This window comes from Oryctolagus cuniculus, chromosome 11 (genome assembly GCF_964237555.1).
Source record: "Oryctolagus cuniculus chromosome 11, mOryCun1.1, whole genome shotgun sequence".
NCBI classification, from domain to species: Eukaryota; Metazoa; Chordata; class Mammalia; order Lagomorpha; family Leporidae; genus Oryctolagus; species Oryctolagus cuniculus.
This window is the reverse complement of record NC_091442.1, coordinates 22,035,715-22,063,002: the sequence shown is the minus strand read 5'-3', so window position 1 is coordinate 22,063,002 and position 27,288 is coordinate 22,035,715. Positions and strand designations below refer to the sequence as shown.

Below are 27,288 nucleotides of genomic sequence, written 5' to 3'. Positions count from 1 at the left end.
GAACGTCCGTAGTATTTCCCACATCTGTGCTAATTTACATTCCCACCAACAGGGTGCAAGGGTTCCCCTTTCTCCACATCCTCACCAGTCCCTGTTATTTTTTAACAATAGCAATTTCAACTAGAAAGAGGTGATGTCTCATTGTGGTTTTGATTTGCATTTCTTTGATGGTTAGTGATAGCATTTTTTCATGTACTTACTGAGCTTTGGTAGATCTCCAACTGAAAAAATACATATTTAGAGCTATTACTCATCTCTAATGGATTATTTAGGGAAAGCTTTTGCTGTTGAGCTGAGTTCCTTATATATTTGGGTTATTAACATATATAAGCCGCATATATAGCTTGCAAATATTCCCCCCATCCTGTAGGCTGTGCTTTTACTTTGCTGATTGCTTGCTTCACTGTGCAGAGGCTTCATCAGTTGGATGAAACTCCATTTACCTATCTTTGGTTTTGTTTCCTATGCTTTGGGAGTCTGATCCAAAAACCTCTTGCCTGTTCCAGTGTCCTGAAGAATTTTTGCATATGTTTTCTCCTCGTAATTTCAGGTCTTACATTTAAGTCTTTAGTCCATTTTGAGTTGATTTTTGTACATGGTGAAAGATAGGGCTTCTAATTTCATTTTCCTACATGTGACTATCCAATTTTCCCAGCCCTATTCATTGAAAAGACCATCCTTTTTCTTTTCCTCTTTTTTAAAAATTTATTTATTATTTGAAAGCCAGAGTTACAAAGAGAGAGGGAGAGACAGAGAAAGATCTTCCATCTGCTGCTTCACTCCCCAGATGGCTGCAAATAGCCAGGGCTGGGCCAGGCCAAAGCAAGGAGCCAAGAGCTTCTTCCAGGTCTTCTATAGGGTGGCAGGGGTCCAAGTACTTGGGCCATCTTCCACTGCTTTTTTCTGGATTCCTGGATTGGAAGTGGAGCAGCTGGGACCCATATGGGATGTCCACTATGCAATAGAACTGGCCCCAAGACCATCCTTTTTCCAGTCTCTGTTCTTCACACCTTTGTCAAAGATCAGTTGGCTATAGGTGCATGGATTCTTCCAGGTCTGTCCCACCGGCCTCTGTGTCTGTCTGTTTTGCTAATACCTTGGTATTTTCTTTACTAAAGCTGTACATTATATTTTGAAGTCAGTCCCACTTTGTTCTTGTTGAAGATTACGGTGGCTCTTCGGGGTCTTTTGTGATTCCAGACACATTTTAGTAGAATTTCCTTCTAGTTCTGTGGAAAGTATCATTGGTTCTTGATAGGAATTGCATTGCTTTGATGTCTGGATATTCTAATGACACTGATTCTACAGAGACAGCCCACAAACCCGGGCTGGAATGCAGGCTGCGGCTTCTGTATTTAAACACTGCCGGCTGGGGATTCGCCTCCAGGACACAGCAAGCCCCTAGAGAGAGCAAATGAGAAAGGAGCATCAGCAGTGTTGACTAAACACCCCCAGTGCTGAGAGAAGCTAGGAGGAGCGAGCAAAGGAGGGGGACCTCGGCACCTCAGCGTCACAGGGCCTTTCGGCCTCGCGGAAACGGAAGAGCAGGGTTAGACGCGGGTCAGCTCTCACCCGCCCCGCACACTCCCCCTCCCGGCCCAGGGCCCAGCGCGGCCACGCTGACTAACTGTTCTTGTTCCCCTCCTTCCTTTGCACCCCCGCCCCCTTGTCTTGGGCGCCCAGGAATCCTGACCTCCGTGAGGAGACGCCGCATTTCTGGTCCAAGCCAAACCAGAGAACCATTAAGAAGGGGCCTTCATTCTGGATTCTCCAATGCGACACCCACGTCCCAGCTGTGCGTACTGTCACTGATGAGAGACTGGGAAGGAAAAAGCATATATATAGAGATATATAGAGATATAGATATATATACAGGAAACACCGCGTCCGCGTGCTGCTGCTGGCGCTGCCACCGCCGTCGCCGGCCGCCACAGCCAACATCTGAACACCTACATTTCCTTTGCAGACGCATTGAAGAATTGGCGGGAATTTTTTTTTCCAGGAAAAACAAAACAAAACATCACGACAGACCACCGTATCTCGTACCCAACCCCCAGCCCACCCCACCCTCCCTGCTGAGTGACAAAAGCAAGCCGGACCACGGTGATTGTAGAAGCACCCCACACCTGCCCTGGTGCTGCGCGCCCCAGCGGGAGTGGGGGACAAGATCGCAGCGTCCGGCGGGCGCCCACGCACATGCAAAGGAGAACACTCGTGCAGCAAGGCGCGCAGTCAGGCGTTGTCCGAGAGAGGAAGGAAAGCCCCCCCCTCAGGAAGGAGGCGGGCAGGAGCACTGGGGTGTTATTTTCTGGGTGTGGGCCCTGGGCCACAGAACCCACCTTCCTCTCTTCCACACCCCTTTCCCCTCTTGTCATCTTCTGTCTCGGCTCCCCCCCCACCATCGCACCCCTCTCCCCACCCCACCCGCCCCGCCGGGTCCTGGTCCTGCCGAGGGCCACAGATGACCACAAATGACTCTCACTTGGAAGAGAAAAAGGAGAGGGAGTGGGAGCAGGCGCACGAGGCCGCGGGGGCAGGGGACACGGACACTGTCCACCGTCCCCGGTGAGGGTGCCGGGCCCAGCAGAGATGGGTGTGCTTTCACGATATGTAGATTACATATAACAGGAGGCGACTAGTAACATAAACAGTACTGGTGAGTATGACGCTGACATTTTAAAGTTACCATTACCTAACTGTGATTGATGTAGCCAAGGTTCCTAGATCTCGCCGGCCGGCCCCCCGCCCCGGGCGTAGTGGGCTGCCCCGACCAGACCGGCATAGTGATCCTGTGTGTGGTGTTTGTAACTGGTTGATTGGTGGGGAGGGTGGGCGCTCCAGACGGAGAGGTGAGGGCTTGGCAAGAAGGAAGTCCCGGAGATGTAGTCCCGAACATGCAGGCCGACACGCCTTCTCCCCCCGCGGTAGCCGCCAGGACCTGGCCTGTGCTCAGCCGTTGGGTCCTGCCGCTGGGGTCCCCACGGCAGACGTCCCCTGGCTCGGTCCTCCTACCTCCCTAGAGGGCTTGCCTTGCTCTTCAGTCCTCTCTCTCTCTCTCTCTCTCTCTCTGTTTTTGTTTGCCACATGTCTTGGGCTCCCCTGACCACGCTGTGATGACTAACTCTGTATCCTAAGGGAGACAGAGCCCTTGGCCTTGGTAGAAGATGCTGGCTTTCACCAGGCCGTTGTCTTCTCTCCCCCTCGGCTCGGGGGTCTGGGTCGAAGCAGCCATGCTAAAGAGGCCGAGGCACCTCCCCTGCCCCAGAGCAAGGAAGGCGAAAGGGAAAGGCCCGCAGCTGGGTACCTCCCACTTGGTGTGAGACCTTGGCTTTGGGGACCTCCCGGTCAGCGTCGAGCTCTGAGCCCTGCCCTGAGACCACTGGGGCCCTTGGGGAGAGTCACTTCCCTGAGCTCCGCCCTGCCCCTTCTGGGGACACCTTACTTTCTCAGTCACCACTGCTAAGGGTCGGATGCAGTCGCTCAGCCGGTGTCTGCAGAGAGCCCCGTGGGCCAGCCCTGTTCTTGACCGAAGGAGAAAGTGTGAAGAGAGGGGAGGGGCACAGGAAGCCACCGGAGCCACACCTCCGTCCCCAGTCCTGGCTGGCCCACCTAAAAGCACCTCCCACTTTCTGATCTACCGGTCAGTGTCCGGGATGCCCCCAGAGGGCCCAGGCCACAGAAACCCTCTTGGCTTGCCCATCACTTGCCCAGCACAGACCTCGGTCGGGCGAGAAACTAGAAGAGCATTTGATCTCTGCATGCAAATGGGGCTCTCAAGACAGCAGAGAGCCGTGGGCCGCTCCAAGCCCCGCTGGGCGCAGAGCCCACTTCCTGTGCACCAGGCTCTAGTCACAAACCTGGTGCAGAAGCCACAGAACCTCCTGCCTGCCCTTCTCAGCGCGAGAGGCCCGCTCTTTCTGGGCCACTCAGAATTTGCCTCGGGTACCCACTTCTGCAAGAACCGGATGTCCTGAGCACACAGGGCACCACTCAGAGGGCAGGTCCTTGTTCTGGCCTTTGCACCTGCCCCCAGCCCCTGGGGGTGGGGCTTAGGGCATAGCTTGTGGGCCGCCAGGGTCTGGGGAGGTATGCAGCCCACAGACGCATGCGCTGACCTTCCTCCCACAGTGAGGCTGGAGGCAGGCAGCGCCTCCGGGGAGGAGGAGACCTGCAAAGCTGGAATCTGGGCCACTGGCTCCTCTCCATAGAGAATACAGATGTTCGTCTCGTCTGTCTTCAACCTACTTTTCCTTTTCACTTTTTCACATTTCTCAGTCTCTCTGTGCCGCCTCTCTGCCCAGAGGCCATGTGGCACAGTGGAAAAAGTCCCCGAGCACCACCGGGAGCTCTGGGTGAGCGCCTTGGTTCAGCCCCTGGCTCGCCTCGTGATATGGGCTCGCCCCCGCCTCCCTTTCTGCCTCAGTTTCCCCACCTGCAGGATGAGCAAAGCAAGCCAGGTTTCCTCCAGGGTCTTTTTCCACTCTGCCGCCTTAGAGATCTTCGTCTCCTCTTACTTTGCTTTCTCCGGATCGTCTCCATCTGAGGGTACAGCGCGTGCCAAGGTCGGTTTGTTTTTGAGTCCTGCAAGCACATTCCAAGACTGGCCTGAAACTGCATGAGCAACATCACTCTTAAGTCATTTTTTTTTTCCCAGAAGCACCTTACCAGCCAACTGCGATGCTGTCCTGTTCCTTTCTACTCACGCCCCTCTCTCCCCTCTCGTCCCACGCTCCCCACCTCAGTGCCCCGTGCTGTATGCGTGTGCTCTCTGTTCTTGTATACTCAATAAAAGTGAAATAAATGTGTTTGATGCTGAACTGAAGACTTCCCTGGTGTCTGTCTTCTCCTTGGCTACTGATACAAGTGGGGGTGAGGGAAGGGCTCAAATGGGAAGGGAGACATATCAACTAGAACACTCAGTTTAACAAATATTTGGAGCTCAGTGTGGTCCAGGTCTTGGGTTGGGCTCTGCAGGTGCAACAGCCAACAAACGGAGCTCCTGCCTCTCGGGAATCACGGGCTCGCGAAGGAATCAGCCAACAGAACAAACAGGCAACAGCAATCCCAGGGTGCTCGGCAGCCAGAAGCCACACGCTGGGAGGTGGCACTGAAGATGACCCCTTCAGGGTGGCCAGGAGGCGACTTTTGACCTGAATTAAGAGAAAGACCAGGTAAGGGGATGAACACAGATGAGAGCTTGCTAGGGTAGGGGAACGGTCAGTCTGCGACCCTCCAGGTGTGGATGGGCAGGGCAGGTGAGCATGGTGCAGCTCTCCCTGAAAGAAGCACACCTTTGTTGGGGTCTCTTCCTGCAACCCCCGACCTGGGCACCAGCACACAGCAGTGTCCCACTGTGGCCTCAGCCCACAGCCTTGGTATGTGTTGTCATACCCTCAGCCTACCCACCCCAATGAGTGACTTATTTTTCTTTAAATTGACTTGCTGAAGAAATTATTTAAAAATGAAACTATATTCCTTCCATGTTGCTGTGGATTCATTCTGAGAGGAATGTGGTGGGGGCAAGAGGCATGAAGGTACCACACAGACCCCGGGAGCCAGATGAAAGCAGGCCAGAGGTGAGCAGCCGGCAGACTCGTTTATTTCAGTTGGTACAGCAGCTTATATAGCTGAGGCAGCCAATCCAGTCAAGGGGCGGTTTATGCCCTAACCAATCACAGCCTGTTGCCAGGCAGGCTCCACTGCCAGGTGGTTTCCCGTGGGGTGTCCCAGGGGGTTTCCAAAGTCATTCCTGAGTAACTGAGGCTGGCTTGCCAGCAGGTGCATGCCATCTTGGCATGGCCTTCTCATTCTACCACACTTCTGTAAATAGAAGTGAGTATCATTTGCCAAAGAAAAGAGGTCTTCATCAAAATACATGCAAAAGTACTAAAACCAAAATCCATGCAAAACTGAAACTCAGCCCTTGGACCGACCACTGGAGATGCACTGCCATACTTTTCGTCTTTTTGCCTTTTTTTGTTTTAAAATATTTCAAATAGTACAGAAAAATATAAAGAAGAGTGCAGTGAGTACCCATAGACTTAACAATTTTTAACCTCATATGTAAAGTATACATACTGTTTTTCTTGAAAACAGGGATATTACTATGTCATGGATTTATTGCCAGGATCATAAAGTGAGAAAAGTTATTATGTCAGGAGTATGACTCAGTGACAAAAATATCCCTAGATATGAACCAAATCATATGGGACCACACATGTGTATACTATGTGTGCATATGTACATAGTATTAAAATGTGGGTGCCATATTATGCCATATACACACACACTTCTAAATACAGGAGAAAACAGTTTGCTTTTCTGTGCTTAGTTCACTTAGCATAGTAAACTCAGTTGCATCCATTTTCTTGCAGATGCCAGGATTTCACTCTCTTTTTTATGGCTGAGTAATAGTCCATGGTGTATACATGCCACATTTTCTTTATCCAGGCATCGGTTGATGGGTATGTTGGTTGATTGCATATCTTTGCCATTGTGGATTGGACTGCAATAAATATGGGAGTGCAGCTATCTCTTGCATGTGCTGGCTTAATTTCCTTTGGCTGTATTCCCGGAAGCAGGAGAGGTGGGTCTCACGGTAGACCTGTTTTTAGCTTTTTGAGGCACATCCGTGCCACTTTCCACGCTGTCTGTACTTCCATGCCCACCGGCAGCATGCGAGTGCTCCCTGTCCTCCACCTCCTCACCAGCATTTGCTATTTTTTGACTTTTGGATGATAGCCGTTCTAACTGGAGCGAGAGGATACTTCACTATAGTTTTTATTTGCATTTCTCTGATAACTGGTGATACCAAGCATTTTTTTTTTCATGTGTTTGTTGGCCATTTATTTTTCTTCTTTTGAAAAGTGTTTACAGGGGCTGGTGCTGTGGTGCAGTGGGTTAAGCCACCACCTGCAGTGCCGGCATCCCATATGGATGCCAGTTTGGGTGCTGGCTGCTCTACTTCCAATCCAACTCTCTGCTATGGCCTGAGAAAGCAGTGGAAGATGGCCCAAGTCCTTGGGACCCTGCACCCTCGTGGGAGACCTGGAAGAAGTTCCTGGCTCCTGGCTCTGAATCGGCCCAGCTCTGGCTGCTGCGGCCATTTGGGGAGCAAACCAGTGGATGGAAGATTTTCTCTGTGTGTGTCTTTTTGCCTCTCCCTCACTCTCTGTAATGCTGCCTTTCAAATAAATAAATAAATATTTTTTTTCCATCATTGACTGCTTCCCCAGGCCATAGCAGAGAGCTGGATGAGAAATGGAGCAGCCAGGACTCCAACCAGCACCCGTGGCACTGCAGGCGGCAGCTTTACCCACTATGCCACAGCGCCGGCCCCATCAATAAATCTTTAAAAAATGCTTATTCAGATCCTTTGCGTATTTCTTAACTGATTATTTGTTATTGAATTCCCTGAGCTCCCTATATATTCTAATCCTTTATTAGATGCATGGTTTGCAAATACTTTCTCCCGTTCTGTTGGCTGTCTCTTCATCTGTTAACTTTGCTTTCGCCATGCAGAAACTTCTCAGTTTGCTATAGCCCCATTCCTCTGGTTTTGCTTTGTTGCCTGTGCTTTGAGTCCACCCTTGCATTTTTATTCTGCCAAGCAACACACCTTGGCCATTTGTCTTTATTGCCTAAACTCTCACAGGTGAGGTTGTTTTTTTCCCATATACAAGTCTATGTATTTTTTTTTGGTTGACATCTTGAACATGCATTCTAAACATTTTTTCTTTTAAAACTTTTATTGATTTCAATTTGTGGAAATAATATTTTCCCCAAAATGAGTGAAATTGCCATGCTGACAGGAACTTAGGCTGAGACAAAGCAGTAACCAGTTAGAAACAGTTTAGTGGAAACACAGGAGGAATTACAGCAGAAAAGCAATCAGAAAATACAGGCTTGGAAAGCAGTGGCCTCTGGGTCAACCTCGAGGGGAACCTTAGTGCGCCAGGGGCTGGGAAGCGGCTGCACCCTCGCCGGCCGCTCCATCCGCCTTGCGCACCCCAATGGTGTGGCCCCTCCGCGCGAGGGACGCCTACCGGACCGAGGGGTCAGCCTCGTGCTGCGCGGGGCTCGCCTCCTCCTCCCTTCCCTCGCTCGCCTTTTCCGCACGGCGACCCTGTACCGGCTCCTCCGTGGACGCCGGGCCTGGGTCTCCTCCCTCCCCGCCCTCGGGGCAGCCGGAGGAGCTGCCCGCCTCGGTTTAACTTGTTCCTCTCTAACTTCCAATTCTCAACGCGATTTCCTTTCTTTGAAGCCGCAATGCATTCAGAGACGCCAAGGGCTGTGCAGTGAAGGGTAACGCAGGACCCTCACCGCCCTCTCCCTCCCGCAGACGCAGGGGGTGGGGAGGAGGCGCCCCCTTGCATAGCCCCTGCTCTCAGGAGCGTCTAGCAGGGCCGCTGAGGCATCTGCGGGGGGAGGCCAGGGGCACTGCTAACCATCCGACCTCACACAGGACCGCTGCCTGCAGCCAAGAACGATCTGGCCGGCCGCAGTGCCAAGGGTGAGAAACGCGGCTCCCAGTGGGCGTTCCGTCTGCAAGGTGGGATTCCCCGAGCTCCACCCACAGCTTCCTTGTCCTGGGTCCAGTGCCCTGGAGTCTCTGAAAAGACAGTGGGCCCAGCCGGGCGTGGGCGCTCCGAGCCCCCAGGCCTGGGCGTGGTCTGGGGCCCGCGAGCTGAGCCCCTTCCTGCAGGCAATGGGACTGACAGACGGGCGGGGACGGCTAAGCCGGGACTGCAGCAGCTCGCCGCCGTGATTAGCCAGGACGGCAGGGCCCACCTAGCTTGCAGCCCACTGACGGCTGGCATGCCCAGCTGTCCCTGAGGAAGCGTGACTGACGAGCTAAGGTGCGGCAGGACAGCGACAAGAACAGCCTGTCAGATGTTCTTTGCGTCCTAACTGTGCCGCTCTCCGGCTGTGTGGCACCTCTGGGAGCATCCGTTTCTCCTGTAGGTTGGGAACACCAAGGCCGACTTACTGGGGCTATGGGGGAGGCAGGATTCTTCCCTCGGAGTGCACATGCGTGTCATATCTGACATATGACACCAGGCCTGGAGGCCACCGGATGGTTATGGCTGGAGGGACTGATGCGGTGACTGCTGCTGCCAGGGCTGAGCGTGACCGGAAGTGCGACTTGACCAGGACCGTGGCTGAGTCTCTGACTACTGCTACCAGGTGGCCAGGACTGCCTGAGGCTGGGGTCCGTCTGCCCAGGGTGTTACCCATTAATCAGCCTCAAGTACAGGAGAGTGGGATGGTGCCATCCCGGAACCCGACCTGAGAAGCAGTCTGCCAGCGCTCTCGTAGCCTGGGTGTGAGCACTGAGATGCAGCCAAAGAGGAGGGGAGGCCCCTCCTGCTCTCACATGTAAGCAGCAGACATCTTCATACATGATCCAACTCCTCCCCAGATGCAGAATTTAGTATTATGATGACAAAAGTGCAGCTTGACCATGAAGCTCTGATTAAAACTGGTTTCTTTTTTAAAAGTTGTATTTATTTTCACTTTATCTTTTTTTAAAGATTTATTTATTTGAAAGAGTTATAGAAAGGCAGAGGCAGAGAGAGAGAGAGAGAGAGAGAGGTCTTCCATCCACTGGTTCACTCCCAAGATGGCCACAATGGCTAGAGCTGGGCCGACTAAAGCCAGAAGCCAGGAGCTTCTTCCTGGTCTCCCACATGGGTGCAGGGGCCCAAGGACTTGGGCCATCTTCTACTGCTTTCCCGGGCCACAGCAGAGAGCTGGACTGGAAGAGGGGCAGCCGGGACTAGAACCGGTGTCTGTCTGGGATGCCGGTGCCGCAGGTGGAGGACTAACCCACTGTGCCATGGCGCCGGCCCCTCCCAAGTGGTGTCTTAACCACGGCGCCAAAAGCCTGTTCCTGAATTTATTTTTCATTGAGAGATACCAAGAGAAAGACACACACATGCACACAGAGACAGACAGAGCTCGCACCCGCTGGTTCACTTCCCAAATGCCCGCGGCAGCCAGAGCTGGGTCAGGCCAAAGCCAGGAGCCAGGAACTCCATCCAGGTCTCCCTGTGAGGTGGCAGGGACCCAAGCACTTGAGCCCTCACCTGCTGCCTCCAAGGAGGAGCATCAGCAGGAAGCTGTCAGACGTCAAGGGCTGGAATTCGACACAGGCACTCTGGTTTGGTACATGGTTGTCCCAGACAGCTTCTTAACCACCATGCCACAACACCCACCACCCACCCCCCAGACGGGCTTCTCGCAGCTTGAACTGCGCCTTGTCTGTGGTGGTCTGGTCCCCTCCGAGTGCTGTGTCCCAAGACAAGCTCTCCTGGAACATCCTCTAAAAACAAGCTCCAGAAAGTTCAGGTTCTCTGATGGCTGTTCCCGCGCCCCGCCTCCCTTTTTCAGCTAAATCCTACAGTCCTGGTTACCAAAGCAAAGGACTAGGCAAAGGACTAACTAGGTTCGTGGATTTGTCCTGGGAAGGGGATAGAAAATGTACAGCTTCAGGAAAATTGTTTTCCAAGATGCAAGAGCTAAAAAAGGAGAAAGTACGAGCCACAGAAGACAACTTTCGACCGCACGGAACCTGTAGGCCCGGGCCGTTCTTCCCGCGACCGAGGACTCCAGGGGGCCGCTTTCTCGGTCGCGCCCAACCGGCGCCCCAGCGGGAGAACTTCCGGTGCGTTTCCGCGGTACCCGAGGTTGCGGGCGGTGAGTGCGGCCTTCTGTCCTCTTTTTTTCCTCCTGTGATTTTGTGCCTGTGGCCAGCGCGCCTGTCTTCTCGGCTCGGAACCGCGGCACGTCCTGCGCTGGTTCCCCCTCGCCGGTGTGGGCCTCGCGAGGCCCTCCTGAGACGCCGCCGCCGGGGCGCCAGGCGCCCGCTGCGTGGCTTCCCCGAACCCAGCCGCTGATTCGGGCTGCACAGTGAATCGGCTGTAGTAGGCTGAGCGTCTAGCGAACGCCGGGGTGCAGACAGCCGCGAGCGTCGTGCGGGCGAGGAAGCTCCCCTGGGGAGGCGAACCTGAGCCGAGGGAGGCTTCTGCCTCGCGTTGAGGGTCCGAGAGGCCCGGGTGGCCGGAGCAGAGCGCGCGCAGGGGCCCCGACGGCGCGGGCCTTGTGGGTCAGGGCCAGGATTGGGGGCTCCCCGGAGCCGGCCGGGAAGCCCCGCGGAGGGTGTTAAGTGTGGCGGCGGCGGTGGCCGTGACGGTCTGCTCAGAGACCCGGCTCTGAGACGGGTTGTTGGGGTGCAAAGTTCCTTCGCCCGGCACCAGCTCTGGGCCAGGCCGTGTGCCAGCCGCTGCTGGGGCTCCAGGAGGCCGCGCGGGGGCAGGGAAGCCGGCTGAGGCGCACTGGTCCTGCGCATTCGGGCTAGGGGTAGGGAAGGCGAACGTACGAATTATTCGGAACAGCGGCTGTCAAGCTTCTTGACTGTGACCCTGCTGTAACAAATAGATTCCGTGTCACCACCAAATAAGTGTCCACCCAGCACCTAAAGCTTTAGAAAACAGTGCTTGTCCTCACTACTCAGGACGTAGCAGTCGGACATCCTATCAGTTCTGTTCTTTTCACTTAAGAAAAGGAGTGCCGGTTGAGACCTTCTCAGTTAATTTCTTAACCCATTTTGAACTTTGAAAAAAAAAAAAGGCGGATTTGCAGAGTCCTTTCTAGTAGTGATAAAATAGCTCTTAGTGTTCTTGGAAAGGGGCTGGGCTTCCTTTCTGCGCTCTTTGAGTGTTTAAAATTGAAAGTGTGGACAGAGGGAAACCGGAGGCCGAGTTTTCTGGGGACTTGTGATGTCTTACTGGGTTGTCTGGCGACACTGGAAGCAGCGGGAGGGCATTAACTGCTACTTGCTGGGTGTTTCTTCTGGGGCCCAGTGCAGGCGCTCAGGGAGTAGGCGTTGGGTTGAGTAGGTGGGTCTCCTAGGGCTGGGAGACTAGGTAATTGATGGGTTTGAATCAGTTCCACTGCAGCCATTGGTCGAGGCAGAGGCCGCTTGTGCCTGCGGGGGTTTAGCAGCGTCTGCCCGTCCCCACGGCAGGACAGAGGCAGGTGAAGGAGGTGTAGGTGTTCTAGCGCTTTCTCTTCCCTGTACCGTCCTAGGTCAGCCCTGCCTCCCGATCCGTCCTGGAGGAATGCGGGCCCTTCAGGAGGTTGTCTCACTCCTTGGAGTTCGGGTTTTTAATGAGTGAAAGAAGGGATCTGGGGTTGAAAAGCTTCCACTCCGTCAGCCTTTTGTGAATTTTAGGTGCTGACGGGAACTCCGTGTGTCCTTGACTTAATCCTTCTCAAACCCTCTGGGACTCCGGCGACAGGTTTGAGGCAGGATTATAGTTTAAGATGATTCAGGAGTATTTGAGGATGAACCATCCAGGCTTTTTCTACCCTCATCCTCTGTTGTAAGAGAGATGGGGAGTAGATCCAAGTGGACAGCAGAAAGGACGCTGGCCTGCAGGGGGTACATGGTTGCTGACTGGGGTCCTTAAGTGCCCTGGAACATTCCACTTTTCGTTAGCTGGTGTCTCGCTAGCTGTCAAGTGAGTGCTCTTGTTTGTTAAATCAAAATGCAAAAATACCCTTCTGTCTCCTTGTTATGTTCCTTATCTGTGAGACAGATGCAGGGTGTCGTGAGGATTCGGGAGATAATCGGGTCAGGCGTCTAATCCGGTGCCTGGCGCGTGCGGAATGCCCAGCATCCTCCTTGCAACTCCTGATTCGCTCTAATGTCCTTCTCTTTCAGCTGTTCCGGAGCACAAGAGGGAAGGGGTTCCTTTCGGTCACCCGCCGCTGGCCCAATGGCTGCCATGCAGATGGATCCCGAGTTAGCCAAGTGCCTCTTCTTTGAAGGGGCCACTGTGGTCATCCTGAACATGCCCAAGGGGACAGAGTTTGGCATTGACTACAACTCCTGGGAGGTGGGGCCCAAGTTCCGGGGCGTGAAGATGATCCCACCGGGCATCCACTTCCTACACTACAGCGCTGTGGACAAGGCCAATCCCAGGGAGGTGGGCCCTCGTATGGGCTTCTTCCTCAGCCTGCAGCAGCGGGGGCTGACTGTGCTGCGCTGGAACACAGTCCGGGAAGAGGTGGACCTGTGCCCAGCCCCAGAGGCCGAAGTGGAAGCCATGAGGGCCAATCTCCAAGAGCTGGACCAGTTCCTGGGACCTTACCCCTATGCCACACTGAAGAAGTGGATCTCACTCACCTCCTTCATCAGTGAGGCCACCGTGGAGAGGCTGCAGCCTGAGAGCCGGCAGATCTGTGCCTTCTCAGACGTGCTGCCTGTGCTCGCCATGAAGCACACCAAGGACCGGGTGGGCCAGAATCTGCCCCAGTGTGGCACAGAGTGTAAAAGCTACCAGGAGGGCCTGGCCCGGCTGCCCGAGATGAAGCCCAGAGCCGGGACAGAGATCCGCTTCTCAGAGCTGCCCACGCAGATGTTCCCGGCAGGGGCCACGCCGGCAGAGATAACCAGGCACAGCATGGACCTGAGCTATGCCCTGGAGATGGTGCTCGGCAGGCAGTTCCCCGGCAGCCCCCAGGACGTGCTTGGTGAGAGGAGCGTGGCTGTGTGGGAGTGGGCGGGGAGAATGTCAGTAGGGGTACATGTGGATGCAGTGGTGTGCGGGGTTTAACCTGTCCAGGAGACAGACTCACACGGTATTCCCCTGGTACGGAGGTATCTTACTCTTTACGCTGAAGGTTTTGATTGGAGACTGGGACTAGGGTTCCAGTAATTGATCTGTTCGTCTGGGTACCTAATAAACATTCTAGGTGAACCTGGTGCCGGTGTTCCTGTGTTTGGGAACCACTGATGACCTAGCCCTATAGGGAGAAGGCTTTGGCCAACTAAGTGGTCAAACTGGGACTGGAGCCCTGGGCTCTTGGTTCCTAGGCTAGACCTTTGTTCCTGCTTCCTCAGTGTCCCTGACCTGCAGGATGTTATTCTCCTTGCTAGCCCACACCAGGCCACTGCCTTTGTAAAAAAACTGTTATGGTTTTTACTATTGCTTTCCCCGTTGTTAAAATGTATGTTCATCATAGAACAAAATTAACTTCATTCCCTATCCCATCGCCTAGAAATAACCATTTTTTATTTTGATGTGTTTATATTCCTTTTTCATCTGTGCATCTCTGTTTATTTCATTTCATTTTTTGTCTTTCTGTGTGATTCCTTTTACTCTTTTAAAAATTCCATTGTGTTTAGGTTTGTATGTGACTTTTTACAAAAACAGGATTAAAATCCTTTGTTTTCTGATTTCCCAGGTCACTGAGTACAGTGGCTACTTGGTGTTCTGCAGTTCCCAACCAATTTTCTGTTGATGAACCTTGTCTTCCTCTCTCTATTATAACTGTTGCCTGATGAACCCTCTTGTGGTGCTTAACGCATAAGTTTGGGGTTCAAAGTGCTGGGTGTTGGGTGTGCAGACCAGGGGTCGGAGGCTGCCACCGTCACCTGTGACAGCACTGAGCGTGGCAGGTCAGCAAAGGCCACTGCCAGCTGGGTGATTGGAAAGTGGTTTCTGGTTTCTATTTTTTTCAATGCTAATAACAGCAAACATTTGTCACATCCTTAACCGCTGTTTATATATATGTATGTTTTTTTTTTTTACAAATTGTCCAGCTAATTTGCATATCTTCCTACTGGAAGACTGATGATAAATTTGAATAAAGGATTTTTCATCATTGACTCAGCTGATATATGGGACATTTTAATGAGTGCAAATGATTGCATTCCCTAGTATTTTCATCTAGTAAGCAACATTTGAAATTCCAGCTTAAAATTAAATAGAAACCCTGTTTTCTACCTGTTAAACATTTCAATTCTGCAGAATATTATCTTGTGAAAAGCTCTTATACATGTTAACTATATTTTTCAGCTCTTTGAAATGATTTCTGATGTCATAATTATTTATTTTTAAATATTTATTTATTTATTTGGAAGTCAGAGTTACACAGAGAAAGAGAGAGAGAGAGAGAGAGGTCTTCATCTGCTGGTTCACTCCCCAGTTGGCCGTAATGGCCAGAGCTGCGCTGAAATGAAGCCAGGAGCCAGGAGCTTCTTCTGGGTCTCCCAAGTGGGTGCAGGGGCTAAAGGACTTGGGCCATCTGCTGCTGCTTTCCCAGGCCATAGCAGAGAGCTAGATCGGAAGAGGAGCAGCCGGGTCTCAAGCTGGCGCCTGTATGGGATGCCTGCAATGCAGGCAGCGGCTTAACCCACTATGCCACAGCACCATCTCCCATAATTTATTTTATTTTATTTATTTTATTTATTTTTTTGACAAGCAGAGTGGACAGTGAGAGAGAGAGACAGAGAGAAAGGTCTTCCTTTGCCGTTGGTTCACCCTCCAATGGCCACCGCGGCTGGCGCGCTGCGCTGATCTGATGGCAGGAGCCAGGTACTTATCCTGGTCTCCCATGGGGTGCAGGGCCCAAGTACCTGGGCCATCCTCCACTGCACTCCCGGGCCACAGCAGAGAGCTGGCCTGGAAGAGGGGCAACCGGGACAGAATCCGGCGCCCTGACCGGGACTAGAACCCCGTGTGCCGGCGGCGCAAGGTGGAGGATTAGCCTAGTGAGCCGCGGCACCGGCTTCATAATTTATTTTTAAATGATACTAGAAATGGATGCATTCAAGTAAATTCCCTAAATGCAAAGAAGTTTCACAAACTGATCAGGAAAAACCAACTGCAGAAGCAAATCATTAACCTCAATTTTAGAATGAAAATGTGATTATACTTTGAAAATATTGGTCAGATGTCCAGAATATCTAGACCAGGTAGCCACTCACACAAATCAAACTTTGTTCTCCAAGCTTAGGGACGGGAATCTAGTTGTTCAGGTCTCTGAGGGATGACAGAGCTCAGGCGCTATGTAGTGAAAGGTACTTGGTGGTGAGTGCGTCTGTTCTTCTCACGGCCCGCTTGTGTGCATGCCGCCAAGGCCACACAGGTGCTAGGAAGTGGCGCTAAGGTTTGAGTTCAGGCAGTTTGGTGACAGAGCCCATGCTCTTAGCCACCAAGCTGCGCGAGAGTCAGGCACAGAGCCCTGTGATTAAACACACAAAAATGATCTGGAATAAGTCCTCCTGAGTCTTCCTGTTCTTCGAGTCTCTGGAACTGTTCTCACCCGATGGAGAATCTGCTTTCACTTCCCATTGTACTAATTGTGAAGCATTAGATGTGTGGCTGTGTGCAGGCCTTGACCTCATCTAGAAAAGGAAGCACATAGCACCTCCCCGATCACCTTGTGGAGTGAGGTGAGGGATGTCTGGTGGAATGCTGCATATCCCTGACCTTGGAGCAGGGTCATCTGCATCGGAGTCACCTGGGGCGCTCGTTAGAGCCACAGCCAGGGTCACACAGGGCCCGTCATCTCGCTTCAGCCCCGGGAGCATCAGGCTTGGGCAGCTTTGCCTTGAACATGCTGTCCTAGTAACCTGAGGGCATCCCGGTGTGGGATCTACTTGGCATAGTATCCATTGACACATTTTGTCAAGTTTTAAAATGCCAGCAGAGATAGGAGTACCTCTTCTCTTACAGTTTGATTTTATAGAAACTTAAAGCAACACTTTGGTCTTTCAAGGCACTTAGTGAGCACCTTCTGTATGCTGAATCCCAGACTAGGCTTTGTGGGAGTGACAGGGATAAAACGTCATCCATTGCTGAGGTCCGGTGGAACTGACCTTGTGAAGGGTGTGCAGTAGTGTCTGCTGGCACTCTTGGCCCTTGGGGTCATTTTTCCTCTGCGTCTTCCAGGTGAACTCCAGTTTGCCTTTGTGTGCTTCCTGCTGGGGAATGTGTACGAGGCATTCGAGCACTGGAAGCGGCTCCTGAACCTCCTGTGCCGGTCAGAGGCAGCCATGGTGAAGCACCACGCCCTCTACGTCAACCTCATCTCCATCCTGTACCACCAGCTCGGCGAGATCCCTGCCGACTTCTTTGTGGACATCGTCTCCCAGGACAACTTCCTCACCAGCACCCTGCAGGTGAGCAGCTGTGGCTGACCTCCGTGGGCCAGAGTGGAGGCAAGGGTGCGGAGGCAGCCTCTGGAGCGTCCCTCTTGATCTCTTGCTCGGCTCCTGTGACCCACAGGCTTCTTAACTCCAGTTCCTTCACTTGGGATGCTTCCTGGCGTCCCTCTCCAATTCCGTTGTAGATCCTCCATCGGCGACGCCCTGTGGAGCCCCGCCCCGCCTTGCCTCCAGAGGCCTGGCACTGGGGTTCTTGCAATTTGAATCCCCTCCGCTCTTGTGGTTACTCAGCTCAGAACAGCTTTTCGTCCTCCCGTAGCTGCGTTTGCCGCAACCCAGCAGGGCAGAGTGTCGAAGCTTGTTATTCCCAGTGAACCATCTGCAGCTCCTTAGATCTCATTTAAGCAGTAAAGTAACTGTGATTTCCTGTTCAAACAAAATGTGCCAGTTTCTGCGGAGATTCTGACAGAAAAAGTGGAATTTGCTTTTAACTTGGCAATTAAATTTTCATTATGAGTGGTAATTAGGGAAGAAGCTTCAAACAACTCACAGTCTTCATCCTGTGCTGTTTCCTCCCTGTGCAAACAGATTACTTTCCTTTTTGTACTTGGGACAGCCTCTGTCACTCGTGTCTTGTAACTTTCTTATGTACAGAAGAGACCAAAGTGGCCAGTTCTAAGTTTCCATACGATGTGTCCCTGTGTGTGAGACCCCCCTGCCCGTATAACGTGACAGTTCACTTAACCTCCCACTCCTACCGCAGCTAAGAGAAGGAACGAGTGAGCACTCATTAATGCCTGTTGGGTAGCAGGCGTCATATGTGTCGTGATAGATGTGTCCCCTCATTTAATCTCTGGAACCCGGGAGGGCAGGAGGGATTGTTCCTGATTTACAAATGAGAAAAGCAACTCAGAGAGGTCGATTATGTATCTGATTTCACACAGCTAGTATGAGGAAATCAGGATGTGTGCCCAGCCTGAATTCTGGTTTCCTGCCTGTGCTTCTGCCCCAGTGTTACTGAACACAGTGACTGACTGCAGTGGAGACACTGGCAGGGCCTGGGGCTCAGGTCCAGACCACTTTTCTGAAGCTGGGGTACTGCTGGGAGAGTCCCTGTGAGCAGGAAGCTGGCTGCAGCTGTGGGAGTTATAGGACTCGTGCAGGCCCTAGGGATGAGCCAGTCAAGCTGACACCTTGTACCTGGTATATTCCAGTTCACGAGTTAAAACTGTCCTTTATATTGGTTCTTTTTTTTTTTTTTTTTGGACAGGCAGAGTGGACAGTGAGAGAGACAGAGACAAAGGTCTTCCTTTGCCGTTGGTTCACCCTCCAGTGGCCACCGTGGCCGGCGCGATGCGGCTGGCGCACCGCGCTGATCCGAAGGCAGGAGACAGGTGCTTCTCCTGGTCTCCCATGGGTGCAGGGCCCAAGCACTTGGGCCATCCTCCACTGCACTCCCAGGCCACAGCAGAGAGCTGGCCTGGAAGAGGGGCAACCGGGACAGAATCCGGCGCCCTGACCGGGACTAGAACCCGGTGTGCCAGCACCGCAAGGCGGAGGATTAGCCTAGTGAGCTGTGGCACCGGCCCTTTTATTGGTTCTTGATAGAGAATTACGTCCCTAATTCTTCCTCGTGGGGTAATCCCCCCGTTACAGGCTGTGGAGCTGCGGGAGCAGGCATCAGCCTGTTAACTTGTCTCTGGCAGTGGCTGTGCCCGAAGGAATGATGTGCTCCCCTCGTGACGTGAGCCGATGCTGTCGCACACAGGAGGGCCACAGTGCTGCTGGCTGTCCCTTCCGCCGTCAGCACAACCAGCAGCTGAGCTCTAACTGCCGCGGCTTTGTTGCCAGCAATGATTTACAAAGCAGAAACGGCCCAGCTGGATTGCTAGATACCCAGGTGGGTGGTGCAGAGCTGATGGTTGGAAAATTCTGTTTTGGACTTTTTACCATGTCATTATTTAGAGAAATCCAGGACATGTGCTTTTTTTTTTTTTTTTTAAGATTTATTTATTTACTTGAAAGGCAGAGCAGAGTGGCAGAGGCAGAGAGAAAGGTCTTTGCTGGTTCACTCCCCAGATGGCCACATGGCCGGATCTGTGCCAATCAGGAGCCAGCAGCTTCCTCTGGGTCTCCCAAAGGGGTGCAGGGGCCCAAGCACTTGGGCCATCTGCCACTACTTTCCCAGGCCATAGCAGAGAGCTGGATCGGAAGTGGAGCAGCCAGGACCCGAACCAGCACCCATACGGGATGCTGGCACTGCAGGTGGTGGCTTCAGCCGCTACGCCACAGTGCTGGCCCCATGTATGTAAGCTTTTAAAGACAGCCACATTAGCATGGATAAAATCAGCCATGTAATGGCCTCAACCATTAATTTTCTTTTCACTTTGCTATGTGAGGCCCTTTTGAATGGATGCCACTGGTTTTACAAATCCCTTGGATTTAGCTTGAATAAATGTTGTTTTACAAAAATAGATAGGTTTTTTTTTTATTTAAAGCAACTTAAGTCATCATAATTCATTTAAAACCAATGAGAGGATAATCTGCATTTAATAGTATGTTAGAGTGAGTTCTGTACAAAGTAAGAGCTTATATAGCCACTTGCATAGCATTTCAGTATACAGCCCGTAACCTGTTTTTCTTTCTTTAATATCCGTTTAGCCACAATAGGCCATAGGTATTTTCCAGCTGCATTTCTTGCCAGTGTTCCAGATGACCGTGTCCATCTGTGACTCTCCAGGGGAAACACTGACTCTGACAGTAATGGCTGGAGTATTTTTATCCTCACACCAGCTGTGATGAATGCATTGGCCTCCTCCTACCCTACCTGCTATCAGCTATCACCTTGGCATGCTTTATGTGTGTTCTCTCATTTAGGCCTCACCGCGATGCTAGAAGTTGTACAGGAAACTGGCTCAGAGAGGTCACATAATTTTGTCCAAGGTCAGCAGAGGTAGTAGGTGGATGGCAAGGCTAAGCTTTGGAATCTACAGTCTGTATTGGACTCCCCACATATGATTAGAGCCCAGCGTGTGAACATCCCAAATTCTTCTTTGGTGTTTTTACAATTTTATTTATTTGAAAGGCAGAGTGTCAGGAAAGAGGGAGAGTCAGAGATTGTCCCTCTGCTGGCTCATTCCCCAAATGGCTACAGCAGTGGAGACTGGTCCAGGCCAAAGCCAGAAGCCTGAAACTCTGTCTGGGGCTCATGTGTGGGTAGCAAGAACCTAAGTACTGGGCCATCCCCTGCTGCTTTTCCAGGCACATTAGCAGGGCACTGGATCAGAAGTGGAGCAGCCAGGACTTGAACTGAACCGGCACTCTGATATAGATGCAGGTGTCAAAGGCAGCAATACCAGCCCCCAGCCCAAATTCTTTAAACTGACTCAGAAAACAGTATTCCTGCTGCTTTTCAGGTCGCTGTGAATCGATGGTCTTGATTTTATCACCACTTTCTGCTGCAAGTGGAAAGTGTTTTACCTGTGGGTAGTTTCACTCTAAATTGAATAATCATTTGGGAATTGAAAAAAAAATCAGAAATTTCATTTCTGTTCTAGCTAAAAAAAAAAATAGGCTAAGATAGGGACTTGGCTGTCTAACTTGATGTTCTGGCTTTCTCAAAGCGACCTGACTTGAACTCAGTATGTTCAACTTGAATTTTAAAAAGACTCTGTTGATGACTAAAATACTTTAAAAATTTTAATACTTTAATGATTGAAGTTTTAATTATATATATTTGAGGGGCCGGCGCTGTGGTGCAGCAGGTTAATGCCATGGCCTGAAGCACCGGCATCCCATATGGGCACCAGTTCGAAACCCAGCTGCTCCACTTCTGATCCAGCTCTCTGCTGTGGCCTGGGAAAGCAGTAGAAGATGGCCCAAGTCCTTGGGCCCCTGCACCCACGTGGGAGACCCGGAAGAAGCTCCTGGCTTTGGATCGGCACAGCTCCGGCCGTTGCGGCCATTTGGGGAGTGAAGACCTCATCGGGTGGAAGACCTCTTTCCCTCTCTCTGCCTTTCCTCTCTTTGTATAACTCTGACTTTCAAATAAATAAATAAATCTTTTTTAAAAAATTATATATAATTTGAAGAAAAACACCTAATGAGGGTGCTTGTTTAGAGAAATCCATTTGTTCACCAAATGTTATCATCCCATTGCGAAAGTATTTTTTAAATATCCAGGATTCATCTGCCGACATTAAGTTGATTCATTTCTCAGTCATATTAAAAAATGTTCACTGGATTTCACTTATTTTTTTTAAAAAAAGATTTTTTTTTTTTTTAATTTGAAAGAGAGTTACAGAGAGAGGCAGAGACAGAGAGAGAGGTCTTCCATCCGCTGGTTCACTCCCCAGATGGCCACAACAGCCGGAGCTGTGCCAATCCAGAGCCAGGAGCCAGGAGCTTCTTCCGGGTCTCCCTCATGGGTGCAGGGGCCCAAGGACTTGGGCCATCTTCTACTGCTTTCCCAGGCCACAGCAGGGAGCTGGATTGGAAGTGGAACAGCTGGGACTAGAACTGGTGCCCATATGGGATGCCAGTACTTCAGGCCAGGGCTTTAACCCACTGTGCCACAGCACTGGCCCCTGGATTTCACTTTAATCGATAAAATAAGCAGATCGTTATTAATTTTTCTGAAAAAGTCATAAAATTAATCAGAGAATAAATTATTGCTTGGAAATTAATTACTTTTTAAACCTCCCCTTTTCTGAATTGTAATTATGAAACTTTTAAAACATGAAATTTGTGAAATTAAGAGGTCAAGAATAGATCAGTGGGGCCAGCACTGTGGCATAGCAGGTGGAGCCACTGCCTGCAGTACCAGTATCCCATATGAGCGCCGGTTTGAGTCCTAGCTATTCCAATTCTTATGCAGCTCTCTGCGACGGCCTGGGAAAGCAGCAGAAGATGGCCCAAGTTCTTGGGCCTCTGCACCCGCCTGGGAGACCTAGAGGAAGCTTCTGGCTTCTGGCTTTGGATCAGTCCAGGTCTAGCTGTTGTGGCCACTTGGGGAGTGAACCAACAAATGGAGGAATTCTCTGTCTCTCTGCCTTTCAAATAAATAAATCTTTTATTTTTTTTTTTAAGATTTACTTATTTATTTGAGTTACACAGAGAGAGAAGGAGAAGTGGCCGGGGGAGTCTTCCATCCGGTGGTTCACTCCCCAATTGGCCACAACAGCCAGAGCTGCACTGATCCAAAGCCAGGAGCTTCTTCTGGGTCTCCCACGCGGGTGCAGGGGCCCAAGGATTTGGGCCATCTTCCACTGCTTTCCCAGGCCACAGCAGAGAGCTAGATTGGAAGTGGAGCAGCCAGGACCTGAACCGGCACCCATACGGGATGCTGGCACTGCAGGCGGTGGCTTTACCCACTACGCCACAGTACCGGCCCCATAAATAAATCTTAAAAAAAAAATAGATCAGTGGGTGCCAGGGACTTGGTATGAAGGGAGGGTTTGACAGCTAAGGGGCAGCAGTATGGAGTTTTCTGGGGTGATGGCTACACAAGTCTGTATGGGCCATCAGGCTCAGAGCTAGATACTGAAAGGAAACCCTCTATGTTTATCATGTGGTGGCTGCGTGTGAATGAGTGAATTTAATTATGTGTATATTATGCCCCAATAAGGTTGATTTGTGTGTGTGTGTGTGTGTGTGTGTGTGTGTGTTTTAAAAAGGTCAGCCTGGGCGATGCCCTGGGCCCTGGAGGCCTGCAGAGCGCCTGCCTCCAGAGCAGCCGGCCTCCCTATAGGAGTGCTGAGGCCAGCCATCCAGGGGACTGTACCTCTGTAAGACAAGGGGGCTCGGAGGGGAAGGAGTGGACTGAGCTCCCTGCTGGACGGGGTTCTGCTCAGCGTCTGCCGCCGCGTGACGCAGCACACCAGGCATCCTCGCCTGTGCAGTGGGAATAGTCATCTCCTGTCCTCCTACCTCCCCGGCTTGTAGTAAAGAGTAAGCTGACAGGTTCTTTAAAAAGGACCAAGCACTTTTCAAATTAGAAGCCTTATTTTTTAGACTGAAGGCTTCTGTCGTACCCGCCTCTAGTTGATTTTACTCCCAGGCAGTGCTTGAAAGATGGGTGGGGAGGGTGGGTGATGAATGTGAGCCCAGCTCCTTCCAGCCTCGCACTGCTGGCCAGTGCCAAATGTAGAGCAGTTCCTGTGTCTCATTCACAGTGTTGAGGGAGCAGCCCGGGCGCCCTGATTCTTCGCTAGGCCCAGGGCAATGTGATATATTACGATATGACAATCGTGCCTCGGTCCCTGCTCTTAAAGGGTACAGATCGCTGTGATACAAGCACGGCATGAGAATGCAGTACAGGAGGCCCAGGCCCAGTGCGGGGAAACAGAGCAGTTCATTTGAGCGTGGGCCTTTCTGACGGGCATGTCCCAGGGGACTTGTGGGCCGGCAGCATGAGGGGCCTGGTAACCAAGCTGCCCCCTCCCTGGGGTGAACTGCTCTCCAGCACATCAGCTCTTCGAGCATGGTCTGGTGTCAGGCACTGTGCAAAGAAGCACAAACAGGTTTTCCAGGAACCAGTGGTCTTTGTTCTTCTGTTCACCCTTGCCCACCGTGTGCCAGGGAGCTATGCCGGAGCCCTTGGGCCTCATGGGCAGGATCAACAGGAAACGACCTGTTACCTCACTGAGACTAGGGCCGTGATCCGGGTATCCCTGGGTGTTGGAGCACAGAGGAACAGTCTGTTCCATCTGAGCCGAGCGGGAGTCACAGGTAGAAACCGGCCGGTGAAGGGGAAGAAAGCAGAGGGAAGGGACCAGCGCTGGCACGTAGCAAGGCACTGGGGAGACCTGAGCACGTGTGGCCAGCTGTTCTACATGGCCGTAGAGAGGCAAGTACAGGTTACTGTGTAAGAAACAGGAAGAGGTTTTTGCTTATTCAGCCTAGCAGGTTCCCCACCACCTTTGGGGTCACACCCATGGGTGCAGGCCTCCAGAGCCAATGCCATTTGAATGAAGTTTCCCTGGCACCCAGGGCAGGGTCCATTAGCTGCCTGCAGACAGGCTAACTGCTGGCTTCCCTACTGCCCTGAGATCCCACAGTCCCTCTAATGAGTTATCGATCTGCCATTTGCTGTGGCTACACTTCCCACTCCTGTCTAGTCTATTCCCAAGTTGTTGAAGCCAAATTCTGTTCCTCATCCCCCATCCCATCACTTTGCCTCTGCTACTGCCACCACCAGCCCCCCAGAGTGGCTCCAAGGCTGCTGACAGGAGGAGGGAGAAGCAGCTGGCAGAGTGCTGTGCTTGGATCAGCTGCAAGTCCGCCAGAGCGAGGCGGGGCCCCAGAGCCCAGAACCCTTCCTTGGTGGTCTGAGGGCCAGCTGTGGATCAAAGAGCTGCGGCCAACTCCCGTGTCTGGGGGTGGCCTGGGAAAACCCCGCCTTCCTTCCCTGCTGGACGGCCACGGCCCAGTCACTTCCCTCTCTCAGCCTCCTTTCCTCCTGAGAGGCATTCTGGAGTCTTCTCACTTGGGTACTCTGAACCTTTTCTGAAATCAGTAAGATGGTGTAAAAAGGAGTAACGAGATTGCTAGATCCTTAGAAGGGACTGTGATCTGGCACAATCTGGAGTGGGGTTTCAGATGTGGAGAAAATGGCTCTTCTCCCCCGCCAGTGTTTGCATTATGAGAACGTCAAAGTAAGGGAGTAATACCTAGAATGAGTCAAGACCTCCTGTACCTCAACAGCAACAACAGCCCAGTTAAAAGGGGCAGCGGGCTTAAACAGTCATTCGCCAAAGAAGATAGACCTAGGCATGGCCCATACGTCCCTGTCATTAGGAAAATGCAAATAAAAACCACAGTAAGCTTAACCTCAGGCCCATTATAAAATTAAACAGCAGTAATAACTGGAATTGTCTAGGACATGGTGAAAATGAAAGCTCTGTGCACTGTTCGTGGGAATGCAAGATGGCGTAGCAGCTATGTGAAAATAGTGTGGTGGTTCCTCAAAAAACAAAGCCCAGAATGGCTGTGCCAAGTGACCCCACGTGTGAGCTGTCCCCGAGAGAAGCGAGAGCAGAGCCGGTGTTCGCATGCCTGAGTTCACAGTAGCATCAGGCCCACAGCCGGAGGCGCAAACAGCCCTTGCGTCCACGGCCGGTGAAGGTCGGAGCCGGCCACGTGGGGGAGCATCGCTCGGCCGCGGAGAGGCAGGGGATTGCAGCACTGTGGCAGTGTGGATGGGCCGTGAGGACATGTCACGAGAGGACAGATGTCACAGAATTCTGCCTCCGCGGAGCACCTAGATGGGTCACCTTCATAGAAGGGTCACCTTCATAGTCGAGCTTGGGGTAGGGGGTGTCGGGGCTGCGGAGGAGACATCAGCGAGCTTACATTAATGGGGGTGGAATTTCCACGGGGGAAGATTAAAGTTCTGGGGACAGGCAGTGGGATGGTTGCCCAACAGTGGGAGTGTGTTTAACGCCACTGGACTGTGTGCTTAGTGGTTAAAATGGTGAACATTGTGTCTGTTACTACAATTAAATAAGAAATTGGGCATCAGAGACGGCGTTTAAGGGGGGTGGAAGCCTCAAACTGGCAGCCCATGGCAGGTTGAGGAGACTGGAGCAGCAGTTGAGCTCCTGGCTTAGGGCCTGGGACTTCGTGTGATCCGTGCACTTACACACCCTCGGCCCCGGGGTCTTCTCACCACCAGCTGCCGTGGCAGCTGCCTCTTCCTCTGAGCTACTGCCCAGTGGATCCCCCCGGGGGCAAGGCTGGGGTGACGGCGCCGCTGGCCCTCCTGCCATGGGCAGCTCTGCCCTTCCAGTCCTGCCCCGGCACCTCAGCAGGGTTTGGACCTTCTGTCTTGGTTGGGGGTGGGGTGGGAAGGGGAGCGCAGCAGGTGTCCTGGGCCTGTGCCTGCAGCAGCTGCTCTGCCAGCCTGGAGGGCTGAACACACGGGGAATTTCCACAGCTCTCCGGCCCCCTGCGTGTTCTGAGAGTGACTGGTCCTCTGTTCTCTCTAGGTTTTCTTTTCCTCTGCCTGTAGCACTGCTGTGGATGCCACCCTGAGAAAGAAGGCAGAGAAGTTCCAGGCTCACTTGACCAAGAAGTTCCGCTGGGACTTTGCTGCGGAGCCTGAAGACTGTGCCCCGGTGGTGGTGGAGCTCCCTGAGGGCACCAGCACCGGCTGACCAGGGGCGCTGGCGCCGGGCACGCCCGTTCCCGCGTGGCTGCAGCCCTGGCCTCTCCACTCGCCCCTTCCTGTCCTTGGAACAGCCAGGGCAGTGCTCCTGCCGGTCTGCAGAGATGGAGCCAGTTCCCTCCGTCACCAATAAATAAGTTCCTTCCTTGCCAAGGAGTCTCCCGGGCCTCGAGGTACATTTGTGGGTTCCCTGTCAGCCTGGCCATGGTGCTACCCTGACTGAGTTTCAGACCGGCTCTTAGAGCGGCTCCCGAGATCCGCCTCAGCCACGGCTTCGCTCCTGCCGCTGGGAGGTGTGTGCTCCAGGCCGCGGCACAGATGGCGCCCGCACTGCCCGGGGTCTGTGAAGTCAGATGGGGAGACGAGCCAGAGTCTGCCGCTCCCTGACTAGGGCAGCACATGGGCTCTCAGCTCCCGGAAGCCCTGCACTGGGAGGACAGTGGGCTTCGTCTGACCAGTAGTGGTCAGCTCTGTGTCCTGGCCTCGGGCCCCAGCGGCTCACCTCCTAACCGTGGTTTGGCCCCTGCCTGCGGCCTCCGACCCAGAAGTAGAGCTTGGCAGCCCTCCCCGATGTCCCCAGAACCTCCAGGACTGCTTCTGTTGACCTGACACTGAACACAAAGAAAGGTTCTTGCCCTGAGCAGACCTCGCGGGCCCTGGTGCGGTTCCCTGCCCCTCCTGGTGCTGGAGATGGCCCGGGCAGCCTGCGTCTTGCCGGCCCTGCTGTGGAGCTGTCAGTCATCAGGAGCGACGTTCCTGGCTTTCCAGAGGCCCGCAGGTGAGCCCACCCTCCTGTGTGGGCGGAGTTCTGTCTAGGCAGGCACACAGGCCCCACTGCCCTGCCAGACTGGGGCCGTGATCTGAGTCCTTGCCTTCCTGTGGGGCTCACGCCGGGTCCTTGAATGGGAATCCCTGCTGGTTAAGATTTCTGGTTCGCCTTGTTTCCTTGGAGATGTTTTTCCAAGAGGATAATGTACATTAAAGTCTTCGAGTCGAGACCAAATCCCCCTGTGTGACGCTGTCTTGCAGTTAATCTGCCCAGTTCCCAGAGCAGCCCAGCCACTTCCACAGTCACCCGTCTCCCACCTGCACCCCAGTGTTGCCTGCGCTGCCCCGTGAGGCTGCTGACGGGCACACCCAGGAAGGAAGCAGTGACCAGAAG

General features: G+C 52.7%; 2 protein-coding genes across 22 annotated transcripts in view; both read left to right on the top strand.

The window, feature by feature from the left end:
• EPB41L1 (erythrocyte membrane protein band 4.1 like 1) overlaps nucleotides 1-4,822 on the top strand; it is a 128,046-nt gene extending 123,224 nt beyond the window's left edge. For all 20 annotated transcript variants that reach the window (XM_070051888.1, XM_051845069.2, XM_051845068.2 and 17 more), the window contains one exon: nucleotides 1,684-4,822. In XM_070051888.1, coding sequence (XP_069907989.1) covers nucleotides 1,684-1,692 — 9 coding nt within the window. In that variant the 3' untranslated portion in view covers nucleotides 1,693-4,822. The remainder of the gene's footprint in view (nucleotides 1-1,683) is intronic.
• Nucleotides 4,823-10,559: 5,737 nt separating this feature from the next.
• On the top strand, nucleotides 10,560-26,279 carry AAR2 (AAR2 splicing factor). 2 transcript variants are annotated; one of them, XM_008256039.4, is made up of 4 exons: nucleotides 10,560-10,698; nucleotides 12,728-13,539; nucleotides 16,746-16,975; nucleotides 25,948-26,279. In XM_008256039.4, the coding sequence occupies exons 2-4, from the start codon at nucleotides 12,783-12,785 to the stop codon at nucleotides 26,113-26,115; spliced, it is 1,155 nt and encodes a 384-aa protein (XP_008254261.1). In that variant the 5' UTR covers nucleotides 10,560-10,698; nucleotides 12,728-12,782; the 3' UTR covers nucleotides 26,116-26,279. The 2 variants fall into 2 exon arrangements, with proteins under 2 accessions (XP_008254261.1, XP_002710869.1); XM_002710823.5 differs by lacking the exon at nucleotides 10,560-10,698 and adding an exon at nucleotides 11,624-12,524.
• Nucleotides 26,280-27,288: the final 1,009 nt, after the last annotated feature.

Coding starts and splice junctions, on each gene's coding strand:
- AAR2 (XM_008256039.4), top strand. CDS start 12,783: ATGGCTGCCATGCAGATGGATCCCGAGTTAGCCAAGTGCCTCTTCTTT. Junction 13,540..16,745: donor CAGCCCCCAGGACGTGCTTG/GTGAGAGGAGCG, acceptor TGCGTCTTCCAG/GTGAACTCCAGTTTGCCTTT. Junction 16,976..25,947: donor TCCTCACCAGCACCCTGCAG/GTGAGCAGCTGT, acceptor TGTTCTCTCTAG/GTTTTCTTTTCCTCTGCCTG.